Source organism: Cervus elaphus, chromosome 16 (assembly GCF_910594005.1).
Source record: "Cervus elaphus chromosome 16, mCerEla1.1, whole genome shotgun sequence".
NCBI lineage: Eukaryota > Metazoa > Chordata > Mammalia > Artiodactyla > Cervidae > Cervus > Cervus elaphus.
In genome coordinates this window covers 22,378,817-22,394,224 of record NC_057830.1, presented here as the reverse complement: position 1 = coordinate 22,394,224, position 15,408 = coordinate 22,378,817, and the positions used below count along the sequence as shown (strand labels likewise).

The 15,408-nt window shown below is 44.5% G+C and overlaps 1 protein-coding gene across 3 annotated transcripts in view; it reads left to right on the top strand.

The window, feature by feature from the left end:
* Nucleotides 1–15,408, top strand: part of SHC3 (SHC adaptor protein 3) — a 179,806-nt gene that overhangs the window by 104,205 nt on the left and 60,193 nt on the right. For all 3 annotated transcript variants that reach the window (XM_043927465.1, XM_043927466.1, XM_043927464.1), the window contains 2 exons: nucleotides 1,605–1,658; nucleotides 8,438–8,489. In XM_043927465.1, coding sequence (XP_043783400.1) covers nucleotides 1,605–1,658; nucleotides 8,438–8,489 — 106 coding nt within the window. The remainder of the gene's footprint in view (nucleotides 1–1,604; nucleotides 1,659–8,437; nucleotides 8,490–15,408) is intronic.

Sequence of the window (15,408 nt, the reverse complement as noted above, 5' to 3'; positions counted from 1 at the left end):
TCCCGAGTTTAGGCCTGGCTGTAGCAAATTGAGAAGGAGCTTGAGTGGGCATGCCCTTCCCAATCCAGAGAGACAACAGAAATGCAGTCCTAGCTCTCCTCTGCAGAGCTCGCAAGGAGAAGCAAGATGAAACACCCTCAGAACAAAACACATCTTTTAGTTAATTAGCTCTCATTTTCTTACTCTCCTTTTCAATTTCTACTCTACCCAAAGGGACAGCATAAAATCACACAGTAATGGTCATGTTGACCAAATATGATGTCCATTTTATTCTGAAATCTTTGATTTCCAAACCTCAGCTTTAGGGCTGCTTTAGAATAAAAAAATTAAAAAAATTAACAAACAGAAACGAACAACTTTAGAAGTCACAGTTTGTCATCATTTGGGGACTGCTACGTCCTCACTGCTCTCCTGGGAGCCCTCTACCCCTAGACTAGAGGCAGGAAACGGAAAGCTGCAAAAGGCAACTATTAGTCTGATCCAGCTCGGTTTGAGTACAGGCTACAGAGCTAGACTCACTGTTTCTATTCATGTGTATGCTCAGGATTCTTCTAGATTCTGAGTAGTTTCGTGAGTGCCAACAACTGAAGTAGGCATTTAAAAATATCTCATTTTATCTTATAATTCAGTTATAGCTTTGCTTTGAGTTTTACTGGCGCACGATTGGAAAAATCCCTTGGATGGTAGGATTACGGCTCTGTGAATTCTGCCTGCCTGCCTGCCTGCTGGCGAGGGCCTGAGGGGGCTGTGCAGAAACAAACTTGGTTATGCTGGGCTGGAGGCAAGAGTGCTGTTCCCACCCCCGGAAATTTACTTCAGTGTCATTGCATTGTCTTTAAAAAGATAAAAATAGCAGGGAAGACTTATGTAGCTTTTTAAATTTAGGGCAGCTTCTAATTTGCTCAGTGTCTACTCAATTCCTCTGTATGCTGCAGTTGATAATGCTAATGGAAATTTCCCATTTTAAAATTAACTTGGAACATCCTTGCTGGTTTTTAAAGTGATCAATGACAAGAGTGCTGGAGAGGGCATTGATTTTGATCTTGGATATAGGCTAATTCGTGTGCTCATGCTATAAACCGGATGAAGTAGGGGACAGCCACATTCCCCTCCCCTCCAGCTATGGGGTCTTTAGACCCCATGTGCCTTTGGAAACAAACTGCACAGTTGAAGTGTTTTGGTGTGTGGATGAGACGTTTTCCTTCTCAAAGAGGCATGGTTATTAAGACCCTCTGTGTTCAGGTCCCAACTCTGCCTTTTATTAGCTATAGAGCTTTGAGCCAACTGCTTGCTTAGCCCCTGGGAGCCTCAGGCTCTTCATCTGTAAAATGGGATTGCAATAGTTCTTACCTCACAGGGCTGCTGTGAGATGTAAACGAGATAATTCTGGCAAAGTAGTTAGATGCGCAGTTAGATGCTGTGAAATTTCACTGGAGGTTATCTATTGTTACCACTTTTATAATTGTTCTTTTCATTGGGTACCAATTTTACCAGTTTTCAGGAAACCTTATTGATTTGTGTTGTCTGCCAACAAACAGTTTGTTTTCCAAGACATGGGAAGGCTAATAACAGTACATCTTTGTTTCTTGTTTTCGGCCTGGCAGATTATAGCGAATCATCACATGCAGTCCATCTCCTTTGCCTCCGGGGGAGACCCGGTAAGTACCCCTGGAGTTATTTTCGCTTGTTTTTGTCAGAGTTGCTGAGAAGGGACCCTGCTTCAAAAGCATGCCTCTTAGAACCCTGTCAGGAAATTTAACTGTGATACCAGCTACCTCGGCTTCCATTCCATAAGCTCTTCCTATCATTTTTTTTAGGGTTGACACATGGCAACGACCTACTATTAAATTTCATTTCATTAGTCAAAAGCTGTCAAAAGTCTCTGAAGCAGTGGCTTTCTTAAGGCGTAGTGGCATAGCTCCCTAGTTTCCAAAGTGGCCGGCGTGTGCGCCTGACCCTGCCAGCCTTGCTGTGTTTCTGTTTTTCTCTTGGCTCTTCCCCGGAGTTCTCCATTTTGGGATTTTAAGTTTACTCAAAGGCTGTGAATTTACTTACTCTGACTTATTCATAAATATTTGAAATTGGTATTTTTCTCTCCAAATTTAACACTGTCGTCTTTTAATGATTTGTTTTCCCAACAGGGAAGGAGTTGTGGAGAGAGAGGATAGGGAATAGGAGAATGTTCCAGTTTTCGTTGCTTCTTTTATTAAGAAGGTGGCCTAACTAGGGAATTTGCTCCCCACATATGGTCAGGAAATTTACGATACAAGGCTAGCATTCAGCTTCAGTGTCAGGAAAACCACTCCCTCCTCAGGCAGGACAGTATTTTTGTTATCCTTTTTGCTGTTTGTATTATTTTATCAAATTGTCGGTAGGCAGTATTCAGATTTTATGTAAGGCTTACTGGTCCAAGATAGTCTGAGTAATCAGTGCATTATATTAATTACTTCTTATCCCAAGGCCAGGGACCTTGTCTATTTCTAGCCAGGAAAGGGGATTTTTCCCAGACTCCATGTTTAACTCATATACCTTTCTTCCACACTCCTACCTGGGTAGCCTGATTGTAAAACTGCTGTTGGCACATTGAAAGCCAAATCAAGGGAGTGATTTCTTCTGCTGGTTCCAGTCTCACATTTTCCAAAGGACAGTGTAACCATGACATTGAGTGTATTTGCTACAGGAAAGCCTGTACTTGCCCTTCTCTCCCCCACCTGCTGCAGCCTCTGGGGAGGTATCACCCCCATCTTCCCAGCATCACTCAGGTGCTCCTGCTGGGGAGATACAGGCTGCATCTCAAGGGTCTGAGACAGGGAGATGTGTGAACCAAGGGCACTGGCAGGAGAAGGACTTGGCCACCCTGTAGATGGCTCTTTGCCCTTAAACCTCTGCTAAAGTTTCACCCTTATGGCAGAAAGCGAAGAAGAACTAAAGAGCCTCTTGATGAAAGTGAAAGAGGAGAGTGAAAAAGTTGGCTTAAAGCTCAACATTCAGAAAACCAAGATCATGGCATCTGGTCCCATCACTTCATGGCAAATAGATGGGGAAACAGTGGAAACAGTGACAGACTTTATTTTGGGGGATTCCAAAATCACTGCAGATGGTGACTGCAGCCATGAAATTAAAAGATGCTTACTCCTTGGGAGAAAAGTTATGACCAACCTAGGCTGCATATTAAAAAGCAGAGTCATTACTTTGCCAACAAAGGTCCATCTAGTGAAAGCTATGGTTTTTCCAGTAGTCACGTATGGATGTGAGAGTTGGACTATAAAGAAAGCTGAGCACCGAAGAATGGATGCTTTTGAACTGTGGTGTTGAAGAAGGCTGTTGAGAGTCCCTTGGACTGCAAGGAGATCCAACCAGTCCATCCTAAAGGAAATCAGTCCTGAATATTCATTGGAAGGACTGATGCTGAAGCTGAAACTCCAATACTTTGGCCACCTGATGTGAAGAGCACATGTCTATACTTACATCTGTAAACAGGTCTGATTATTTTGCACTGGTTGTCTACTTCTTGCCTAATGTAATGCTTGAAACCAGTTTCTCAAATTTGGAAGTTGACCCAGTTTGAAAAATAAGATGCAGAAACACTGAACACCTGCATCAACATCTCCTTTCAAGAACTTGTCTCAAACCTCATCTTCATGATGATGTTATGAGAGGAGGTGCAAAGATATGGGAACTGGAAAGTCAAATACATTGTCCTGTGTTGAAACTATTTTTTCTTATCCAGGATGCACTAAGATCTGTAAACTATTTTCAGTTTTCATCATCACCTCTTCTTAACAAAGGAAACATTTCAGTGACCCCTAAAGTAATTCATAACTATTAATGTTTTTTCTGATACAAAAATGTTATGATTCTAGGGGATAAGAAACCTAGTTACTTTTTAATTTTAAGCAATTCAAATGAATATCACCTTGTGCCTGAGTTCCCACTCCAAATTTATTTGTAACCATTTCAATTGGTAGATGTTTTAAATAAAACTAACAATTCTTATTTCTCTTCCTTGTTCTGATACTAAGTATGTGTCAATTTTTCGCTTTGTGCCTCAGTTTACTGGGTAAGAATATGGTGTTTTGAAAATTCAAATAAGACAGACTGGAATAAGACAGTATCTGTCTTATTCTTATTCATTATAATTGTTTTATTCTTATTCATTATAAGAATAAGATGAATAAGACAGACTGTTAATCCTTACAATAAATAGGCATACTACAATTATTACCTACTATTATTAGCAGTTCTAAAAGATCACTAAAAAGAATGCCAGAATAATGGTTGGGCTCAGAAAAGCTTGGGAGTGAGAAGACACATGTATAAATACAGAATAAGCCCTTGGCATCCCCATCTTTGGAACTTAGAGTGCTCACTGTGTGACTGGGTGATGTCAATAGCATTGTTTTGAATAGCAATACATTTCCCTACTGTGCCAGAAGTGCATCATTTTTGGCATCAGAAAGGCTGTGTCCTTGGCTTAACCGCTGATCAGCTGAATGACAGGGGCATATCATGTCTCTTGTCTAGCCTTCCTTCCCTAGCTTGGAGTCAGCAGAGCATTTCTCAGACTGGAGTAAGGACTGAAAAAGAATCATTTCCTTGTATATGCCAGAAGTGTGGACTCTAATTTTGTTATCAAAATATATGCAAAAATAAATTATGTATAGACTCCTTTTGTTTACATCTTTTATTGAATTGTAAATCCCAATCAAACTTGGAAGTGCAAATAAAAACAGTAAGACTCGACAACATCCAAAGTAAAATGAATTTACTGTGATGCATAAAGTTTTGCTGAAACTAAATCTCTGCTCCCAATGTGACTCTAAAACTGGACACCATGGTGCTTTTGAGGGCAGCAACCGTACTATCACAGGCGTCGGATGACTCACTCCTTCCACTAATTTCTTCTATTCAAGTAAACACTTCAGTCATACATCATTGCGTACAAAAGTGACATTAAATTGCTTCAGGTGGGGGCAAAGCCATCTAGTCTGCTGTTCTTTTCTCTCTAATTCTTTAAAAAATTTGGCACCCAGAATGTTGGAAACCCCACTGAAAATCTTGGCACTGAAACTGCATGCAGAACTTGATGACACAGTTGTTGTTCGAATGATCCCGCATTTTCTTGTATTAACTTTTAAGATTTTCATGGAAGGGAAACCATAAAAGAGATTCTGGTGATATCTCAAAAGCTGGAGACTATACCTGCCCAAACCCAGCGTCCCATGGATCTCAGATTGAGAAACACTAATGTTCTCTAAGGTCACTTCTGACATTCACATCTCTTGCATCCAGAAAGGGTGTCTATGATGACAAGCTACAATCCTTGTTTTTGCAAAATAGCTTCAGATTCTGAGCAGATCTTCCCTGATGAAACAATCGGAAGCTATGTTGACTGTTGGTCTCCCACTCCAATTCCCAGGTTAGTCTGTGAATATACCAAAGGAGAGTGGTCTGGGCAGGAAGAGGAAACAGCTTAGCCAGGCTGCATGCTGGAGAATGACCCCAGGTTAGCAGTCCAATATATCAAGAGCTGCTTGAAGCGCTCTCCTTTTTTAGTGAGTGATGCTGAGTTCTGGGGAGTGACATTTGGAAAAATACGTTGAACCATGAACTCCCTGCCATGGATGATCATACCATGGCACCACCCCACCCCTACCCTCACTCTCCCCCTTTCCCTCTCACATTGGAGGATTTTCTGGAGTGCTGTAGGGAGAGAAGGGGTTGTCTTCTCTGCCCACAGAGAATCACAATGAAGGAACTCATGACAGTCTTGCAAATGCTGGGGAAAAAAAAGCAAAAACAAATAACCTTGGAATCCTCTGAAACCATCACGTTGGGGAAATACCAGCAGCCATGGGGAGAACTTTACCAGTTGTTCCCCTGCCTTGAGAATTTCTTGAATGTTGAAAATATCAACTTTGCAGCAAAGTCTTTCTTTTGCTTTTAAGAATTCAGAGATGGGACTTCCCTGGTGGTCCAGTTCAGTTCAGTTCAGTTCGGTCATTCAGGTGTGTCCAATTCTTTGCGACCCCATCGACTTTAGCACGCCAGGCCTCCCTGTCCATCACCAACTTCTAGAGTTTACTCAAACTCATGTCCATTGAGTCAGTGATGCCATCCAACCATCTCATCCTCTGTCGTCCCCTTCTCCTCCCATCTTCAATCTTTCCCAGCATCAGGGTCTTTTCAAATAAGTCAGCTCTTTGCATCAGGTAGCCAAAGTATTGAAGTTTCAGCTTCAACATCAGTCCTTCCAATGAATATTCAGGACTGATTTTCTTTAGGATGGACTGGTTGGCTCTCCTTGCAGTCCAAGGGACTCTCAAGACTCTTCTCCAACACCACAGTTCAAAAGCATCAATTCTTTGGCGCTCAGCTTTCTTTATAGTCCAGCTCTCACATCCATACATGACTACTGGAAAAACCATAGCCTAGACGAAAAACTAGACGAACCTTTGTTGACAAAGTAACATCTCTGCTTTTTAATATGCTATCTAGGTTGGTCATAACTTTTCTCCCAAGGAGTAAGTGTCTTTCTTTTAATTTCATGGCTGCAGTCACCATCTGCAATGATTTTGGAACCCCCCAAAATAAAGTCAGCCACTGTTTCCACTGTTTCTCCATCTTGCCATGAAGTGATGGGACCAGATGCCATGATCTTAGTTTTCTGAATGTTGAGCTTTAAGCCAACTTTTTCACTTTCCTCTTTCATGTTCCTCAAGAGGCTCTTTAGTTCTTCTTTGCTTTCTGCCATAAGGGTGGTGTCATCTGCATATCTGAGATTATTGATATTTCTCCCAGCAAACTTTATTCCAGCTTGTGCTTCATCCAGCCCAGTGTTTCTCATGATGTACCCTGCATATAAGTTAAATAAGCACAGTGACAATATACAGCCTTGACGTACTCCTTTTCCTATTTGGAACCAGTCTGTGGAAAGTTCCATGTCCAGTTCTAACTGTGGCTTCCTGATCTGCATACAGGTTTCTCAAGAGGCAGGTCAAATGGTCTGGTATTCCCATCTCTTTCAGAATTTTCCACAGCTTATTGTGATCCACACAGTCAAAGGCTTTGGCACAGTCAATAAAGCAGAAATAGATGTTTTTCTGGAACTCTCTTGCTTTTTCGATGATCCAGCGGATGTTGGCAATTTGATCTCTGGTTCCTCTGCCTTTTCCAAATCCAGCTTGAACATCTGGAAGTTCACGGTTCACATATTGTTGAAGCCTGGCTTGGAGAATTTTGAGCATTACTTTACTAGAGTGTGAGATGAGTGCAATTGTGCAGTAGTTTGAGCATTCTTTGGCATTGCCTTTCTTAGGGATTGGAATGAAAACTGACCTTTTCCAGTCCTGTGGCCACTGCTGGTGGTCCAGTGGTTGCGAATTGGCCTGCCAATGCAGGGGTTGATCCCTGGTCTGGGAATTGAGCTCGCAGGCTGCAGGGCAACTAAGCCCACGTGCCCTAGAGCCTGTGCTCCACAACAAGAGAAGCTACCTTAATGAGAAGCCTGGGCACAACTAGCCAGTAGCCCTTGCTTGCAGCAACTAGAGAAAGCCCACGTGCAGCTATGAAGACCCAGCACAACCAAAAAAAAAAAAAAGCAAGAATTCAGAGAATTGTTGGTTCCTCTGTTTAGAAACTAAAACCCACGTGGCTGCCTAGGCCCACTTCTGAGATCATCAATTCCTCTGTGTGCCAAGTAGGTGAATCAGCAAGGGGACTTGTATTTCATGTGTAAGGGGGAGACTTCTCAATAGAATTCAAAGTTTGGAAACATCTCAAAAGGATTAAAATCAGTCATTAAGTCATCATATCTCACCCACCCATTAGGGGTATTTGTAACCAGTCTTTGAACATCCACTTCTGATTTTCTCAGTATGGTCCCCAGATCAGCAGCAACAGCAGCAGCTGCTGCCTGGATGCTTGTCAGAAATGTACATTTTGGGCCCTCAGCTCAGACCTGCCCAGTTGGAGACCATGGGGTGGGGCCCAGCAATCTGCACTGTAACAAGCCTTGTCGGGGACTCTTGACACCAGCTCAGATTTGAGCACCGTTGTTGGAGAGCGGATGGCAGTATTTCTCAGCCTTCGTCCATAATAGAATTATCTGTGGAGCTTTTAAAAATTCTGATGTCCGGGGCCCACATCCAATCTGGTTAAATCAGATTATCTGGGAGCTGGGACTCAGTGATCAGTGTTTTTACAACTCCTTGGGTGATCCAACATGTTGAGTACCTGGGCCTTCTAGGTCTTTGCTGCTCACAGTGTGAGTATGCGAGAGCTGTCTGCCGATCTCCGGTGATCTCTGCCCTCCGTTACAGTTCGAGACATGTCCTTTAGCTGGTCTGTCGTTTGGGCTGGTCTTGGTGTCTGAGCTGCTGTGTACACGATGCTTCACCCGTGGTTAGTGATGTGACATCTCCTTTTTCTTTCACAGGACACAACAGACTACGTTGCGTACGTTGCTAAGGACCCTGTTAATCGCAGAGGTAAGCCATGTGTGACCTCTGTCATTTCTTATTCACGTGCAGCTGGGCTTAACACTGGATACAAGTTGGTCTTCATGGTCTCAGCCCTCTTCACCTGCACGAACAAGTGCTCTCTCATATTGTCAGCGACAATTGAGCTTTACAGGCAGTGAAGTGTGGCGGCACGCCTGGCTGGGTTAGGAGACGCTGGGTATCTGAGAGCCTGAACCACACACCTGGCTGGGTTAGGAGACGCTGGGCACCTGAGAGTCTGAACCACACACCTGTATAGGAGACGCTGGGTATCTGAGAGTCTGAACCACACACCTGGCTGGGTTAGGAGACGCTGGGCATCTGAGAGTCTGAACCACACACCTGTATAGGAGACGCTGGGTATCTGAGAGTCTGAACCACACACCTGTATAGGAGACGCTGGGCATCTGAGAGTCTGAACCACACACCTGGCTGGGTTAGGAGACGCTGGGCATCTGAGAGTCTGAACCACACACCTGTATAGGAGACTCTGGGTATCTGAGAGTCTGAACCACACACCTGTATAGGAGACGCTGGGTATCTGAGAGTCTGAACCACACACCTGTATAGGAGACGCTGGGTATCTGAGAGTCTGAACCACACACCTGGCTGGGTTAGGAGACTCTGGGTATCTGAGAGTCTGAACCACACACCTGTATAGGAGACGCTGGGTATCTGAGAGTCTGAACCACACACCTGTATAGGAGACGCTGGGTATCTGAGAGTCTGAACCACACACCTGTACAGGAGACGCTGGATATCTGAGAGTCTGAATCACACACCTGTATAGGAGACGCTGGGTATCTGAGAGTCTGAACCACACACCTGTATAGGAGACGCTGGGCATCTGAGAGTCTGAACCACACACCTGTATAGGAGACGCTGGGTATCTGAGAGTCTGAACCACACACCTGGCTGGGTTAGGAGATGCTGGGTATCTGAGAGTCTGAACCACACCTGTATCCAGACGGCCAGCACTTGGTACACCTGACCTGTGCAAGGCAGCTCCCACTTAGACTCTGAAGGTGGACTCAGTTACACCTGAAGCCTGTACAAACCGCTAGCCTCCTGCCCGACACCATCTCCTCATTTGTCCACTGCCAGCCGTCCTACACTGCTCTGCACAGCCCTGGAGGCCAGTGTTCAAGCTTGGGGCTCTCCTGTTAAACCCCGCAAAAAATGCTAGACACAGGCCTCAGACACAGGCTAGGTAGGGGATTTGAAGGATCAAGTACTTCCTATCCTCATGGACCGTTTTTTCCTAGACCTTCCCTTCGTACCCACCACCCCATCAGTTACAAACAGTGCCCCCACCCCGCCAGTGTGAACAGGCTTGGGCCGGTGGGCTGAGTAGGGAGGGTGCTACTCTTGAATTCCAGGCAGCCACCAGGTGGCGCACGACTCCAATTGAGAACTCATCGATGACGCTCACCAATGGGGCTTGTAACAACACAAAATGGCCCTTCCCTTCACCACCATTGGTTCCCCTCCTCCCCCACCCTCTACCCCAGAAACCAATTAATATTGCCTAGTTGGCTTTGCAGAACTTTTGTCTGAACACACACACACACACACACTCTTCTTTTAAAATTTCAACACAGATATGATTTTGAAATTCTGCTTTCCAACTAACCTTCGGGGAGGGGGAGGTGGCAGACTGCACCACATTCCAGAGTTAAACTGGTTGAAGTTCTTCTTTTATTTTTGTTTGTTCCAAGTTAACCTGCAGTAATCCTAGACTTTCTTTTGATACCTTTAAGGGTTCCTAGGTCAGTGGTTCTCAGAATGAGCTATATTTTAAATCACTTAGGGAATTTAAAAAATCCCAGTGCTCAGGTTTCAGAGCAGTGGTGCCCATGTTCAGCCAAGGCTGAGAAATCAGGCTCTAGGGACAGACCCTGAAGGAATATAACCCCATGCAATTTGCCTTAGGGCCATAGAAGCATACAAGCTATTGTCTTGTTTCACAGGCAGAAATCAGCAGTGCCTTCTGCCCACAGTGCCTTTTCAAAAAGTCAGGAAATCAGGATATATTTCACATGCATGTTGGTTTCTAGACCAGCTGCTCCCTGGGACCCGTGTGCAGTGCTAGTGTGAAGACAGATGCCAGACCCCTGTGCTATGCTGCTGGTGCTTTGATGGTACCATCAGCAAAGGGGTCCTTTGAGACGCTTTGTGGGAGATGTTCACTCCTTCCTTCCAGTTATCTGTTGCCTGTGACACAGCTTTGTGGCTTAACGACCATCATTTTAAAAGTATTTTTTGATACATTGTGTCATGAGGCCAGGCAGGGCTCAGTTGGCCAATTTTTTTTGCTCTATGTGGCATCAGCGGAGTCTTGGGTGGTCTTTGGCTGGTAGCTGGTCTTGTCTAGAAGGGCCAGATAAATTCACTTCCATGCCTCATATCTTGGCAGGAAGGACTAGAAGTCTAAGCCAGCAGGGTCCTTCTCCGTCTGTATGGAGTCTCAGGGTCCCTCCAGGTAGTTCCTCCATCAAAGGAGTAGAACGTCCCAAGTAGCAGCTCCATGATGCCAATGTGGACATGTCCAGTGGAAGGCCAGGCACGGCTCCACCTCTGTCATAGTTTACCAATCAAAGCAGTCCTAGTCATCTCAGATTCAGGGGATGAGGGAACCAGACCTGCCCTCCAACAGGAATTTGTAACCTTCTTTATCCATCACATTTCTGTCCCCACCCCTGCCACCCCCGCAAACACACACATACAGGGAGCTCCAGCTTCTGCAAGGCAGTAGGTGAAGGGAGGCGGGTTGCATGAGTCCAACTATGAACAGTGTCTCAGAGTTGGCTTTGCCTTCATCCCCTGTATCCACCCCTTCCCTACCTCCTTCCATAAGATGCTGGTGGAGGGCTCCCCCGGTTGCTCTGTTCTTCTTCCTCCTCCTGGAATTAAACCTCCAGGCAGAGAGTTTAATTTAGTAAGAATGGCCTCTGACATGCAGGAGTCATGTTAGCAAGATATTCTGGGAGTAAGTGTTCTTATTTGGACTCTTAGATAGTCAACTCCCCACACAGTGGCCCCAGTTAGTACGCTGGGGTAAGCCTTATAGCACTGTGGTTCCCTGGCTGCCAGCAGAGCTCCTCAGACTGGACAGATACCTGGTTCCACATCTGGAACCCAGAAAGTCTTCTGTCAAAATCCTACAGAGATGCGTCAGAGTCCCTCACCATTATCATTCATCTTTTCCACGTTGATTCCTGCTTATACATTCCTGTGTGTGTTTTGGTTAATCTAGAAGTATTTACAGCAAGCATCTATATTTTCCTCTCAAAGATCAAGAATCCATGGCTTATCTAATTAATCTGGTGGAAGAGCAAAGAATCTCTGACCCAAGTCATTAAGTTCTTCGGTAACCACCACCACTATCTCGAGGAGATAAGTGTTGCAAATGAGCAAGTTTCATGAAATTGGCAACTTATCATTGAAAGGCAAAGCCACCCATGAAGGAGGCCTGGAAGGTAACTCCTGATATATGTAGGATAAAACACAACAAAGCAGGCTTTGCAGGATCCTAATATATCATTTTCTTTTCATAATGAAATTTGGATTATGACCCAATTCTTCCCCTGCAACCAAATGTCTGTTGGTTCAGGATGGACTGTTCGGGTCATAAAAGTAGCTAAAAGATATTGTTCTGCTTAGACATATGGCTCCCTGCAAGTGGCTTGTATTCCTATAACCTATAAGCACAGTAGCATCCCTGTTCAGGCACCCACTGGACCTCCTGAACTTGCTGTAGAAAAGCATGTCCTGTGGTGATGACCTGATGGCAGAGAGCCCTCTGTTCAGCTTGCATAGCTTCTAACCCTAGAGTTAGAAGCTGCTTTCCCTCCAGGGTTTCCTGAATAAGGGGAAATGTGGTGAATGGGCTTGAGAGGGAAGTCCCCGTGGCCTGCTGCTCACACGACCACACTTCCTTCTTCAGGCTGCTCTACTGACTCACGGTCATTTCAGCCCTGAATTCAGGGTTCCTCTGGCTTTGGACCAGAGGCCCCAGAAGGTAACTTTGTAGGTTACCTTAACTTTGTAGGTCCCAGAAGGTAACTTTCTACTAGAACCTTACAGAGCATGAACTCCTTAAATAATAGAGCACTTACTTCAACTTTTCCTTTCCCTAGAAGCAAAACCTCATCACCTCATTATAGATGAAAGCAACGATTTGTTTTTTCAAGCCAGGAGGTTAAACTTCATCAAATAACTTTGTGGTGGGAGGTTACTTTTCCTGTGGGCGAATGATTAGGTTGTTCTTTCCTTTATCTGGCTATTGTCAAGTGTTTTTTTTTTTGTTTTTGTTTTTTTTTTTTAACAAACAAGCCAACCTCTGGGTTTTAAACAGGTTATGCAGAAGACCCTGAATATTTCTGCCTAGCCCAGAAAGTCAAACTTTCAGACTCTGGTTGAGAGTCAGACTTGTACCAGCCTGTTGCACATCTCTGCTCACAAGTCTCCTAGGCCCCTCACTGTGATAAGCCATGAACTAAGTCTTTCCTCCCCCCACAGAGCTTGTCTCACTCATCACGATGTGAGCTGATTCCTGGTCTATCTGCTGTCTTGTTTCCTATGATATTCTCCCACCTCCACTCCAGCTCCACTACTTTCTGGCTCATCCTTGAACATGTCAAGCAAGCACCTGCCTCAGGGCCTTTGCACCTGTTTAACCCCATGCCTGTGACATTCTTATACTAGACTTTCCCATGGTTCACTCCCTGACTTCCTCCAGGCTTTTTCTGTGACATCATCTCCTAGGTCACCTTCCCTGGTCATCCTGTATTTTATCCTATACCGTTGTCCTTAATTTACATTTACATTATTGTCTTTATGGTTGTATTGGTTTTCTGTGACTGTGCTGTGCTTAGTCGCTCGGTCGTGTCCCACTCTTTGCAGCCCCATGGATTGTAGCCCACTGCATGGACTGTAGCCTGCCAGGCTCCTCCATCCATGGGATTCACCAGGCAAGAATACTGGAGTGGATTGCCATTTCCTTCTCCAGAGGATCTTCCCAACCCAGGGATCAAACCCAGGTCTCCTGCATTGTGGATAGATTCTTTACCATCTGTGCCACCAGGGAAGCCCAGAAATACTGGAGTGGGTAGCCTGTCCCTTCTCCAGGGGATCTTCCTGACCCAGGAACTGAACTGGGGTCTCCTGCATTGCAGGTGGATTCTTTACCAGCTGAGCTACCAGGGGAGCCCTGTGACCACAAATAACCGTAAACTTTGTGACTTAAGACAACAAAAGTTGCCCTCTCATAGTTCTGGAGGCTCAGGGTCTAAAATCAGGATGTGGGTAGGGCTGTGCTTCCTCCAAAGGTTCCGGGGAGGAGCCTTCCTGCCTTTTCCAGTGTCTGGTGGCTCCAAGAGCCCTTGGCTTGTGGTTGCATCACTCTAGTCTTGGCATCTGTCTTCACATCGTCTCCTCCTCCTCTGTGTCTGTGTCGTCTCCTCTTCTATCCTTTATAATAAGAAACTTGCCATTGGATTTAGGGCCCATCCTGATCCAGAATGATCTCATCTTGAGGTTCTTAACTTAAGGACATCTGCAAAGACCCTTTAAACAGGTTCAAGAGGTCAGGATGCAGATAGGGCTTTGTGCAGGGGCACCATTCAATCCATGCAAACGGTGTATTTTTCCTTTCTTATTTTCAGTGTCTACCCTCTAGACTGTCAGCTTCGTGAGAGTAGGACTCTGTTTTGTTTCTTGCTGTATCTGTAGATTATAGGATAGGGCATGGTACATAGGTTATGCTCAACAAGTGTCTACTGATTGAAGTCTCCTGCAGATATTTTGTACATGTGCCTTGTGCACATGTGCAAGAATGTTCTTAGGGTTTAATACCTCCGGGACAAGTCACTGTGTTTTGGGACATCTTCAACTTGTAAAAAAATGGTTATTTCACTTTGCAATTCCACAGGTGGCACAGGAGGGCTCCTTGGCTTCTTCAACACTTGGCATTTTCAGGTTTTTAGATTCCTGCCAGTCTGATGGGTGGAAAATGATCTCCTTATAATTTTAGTTTGCCGCTCTAGGGCTAGAACACATATTAAACTCAGGTTTTAAATTTTTATGATTTTTTATTGGAATACAGTTGCCTTAGAATGTTACATTTCTTTCTGTTGTACAGCAGTGGATGAGCTGAGCGTATACATATATCCCCTCTTTTTTTGGATTTCCACCCCATTTAGGTCATCACAGCACATTGAGTAGAGTTCCCTGTGCTATATGTTAGGGTCTCATTAGTTATCTATTTTGTAACAGTAGCATACATATGCTACTTCTGTTGATGGACATTTAGATTGCTTCCATGTCCTGACTGTTGTAAATAGTGCTGCAGTGAACATTAGGGTGCATGTATCTTTTTGTTTTATTTGTTTATTTATTACTGGGGTGTAGTTGCTTTATAATAGCGTGTTAGTGTCTGTTGCACGATGAAGTGAATCAGCTATATGTGCACAGATAGCCCCTCCGTCTAGAGTCTCTCTCCCCATCCCCCACATCATTGCAGAGCAGTGAGCTGCGCTATATAGCAGCTTCCCACCAGCTATCTATTTTACACATGGTCGTGCAGATGTATCAGTCCTAGTCTCCCATTTCATTTCACCCTCCTTTTCCACCCTCTGTCCACATGTCTGTTCTCTATGTTTAACTCTCCATTCCTACCCTGGAAATAGGTTCATTTGTACCATTTTTCTAGATTCCACCTATATGTGTTAATATGAATTATGGTCTTCTCAGAGTATACGCCCACGAGTGGGATTTCTGGGTCATATGGTAGTTCTATTTTAGTATTTTTAAGGAAACTCCATACTGTTCTTCACAGTGGCTGTATCAATTTACATTTCCACCAATAATGTAAAAGAATTCCCCTTTCTCCACACCCTCTCCGGCA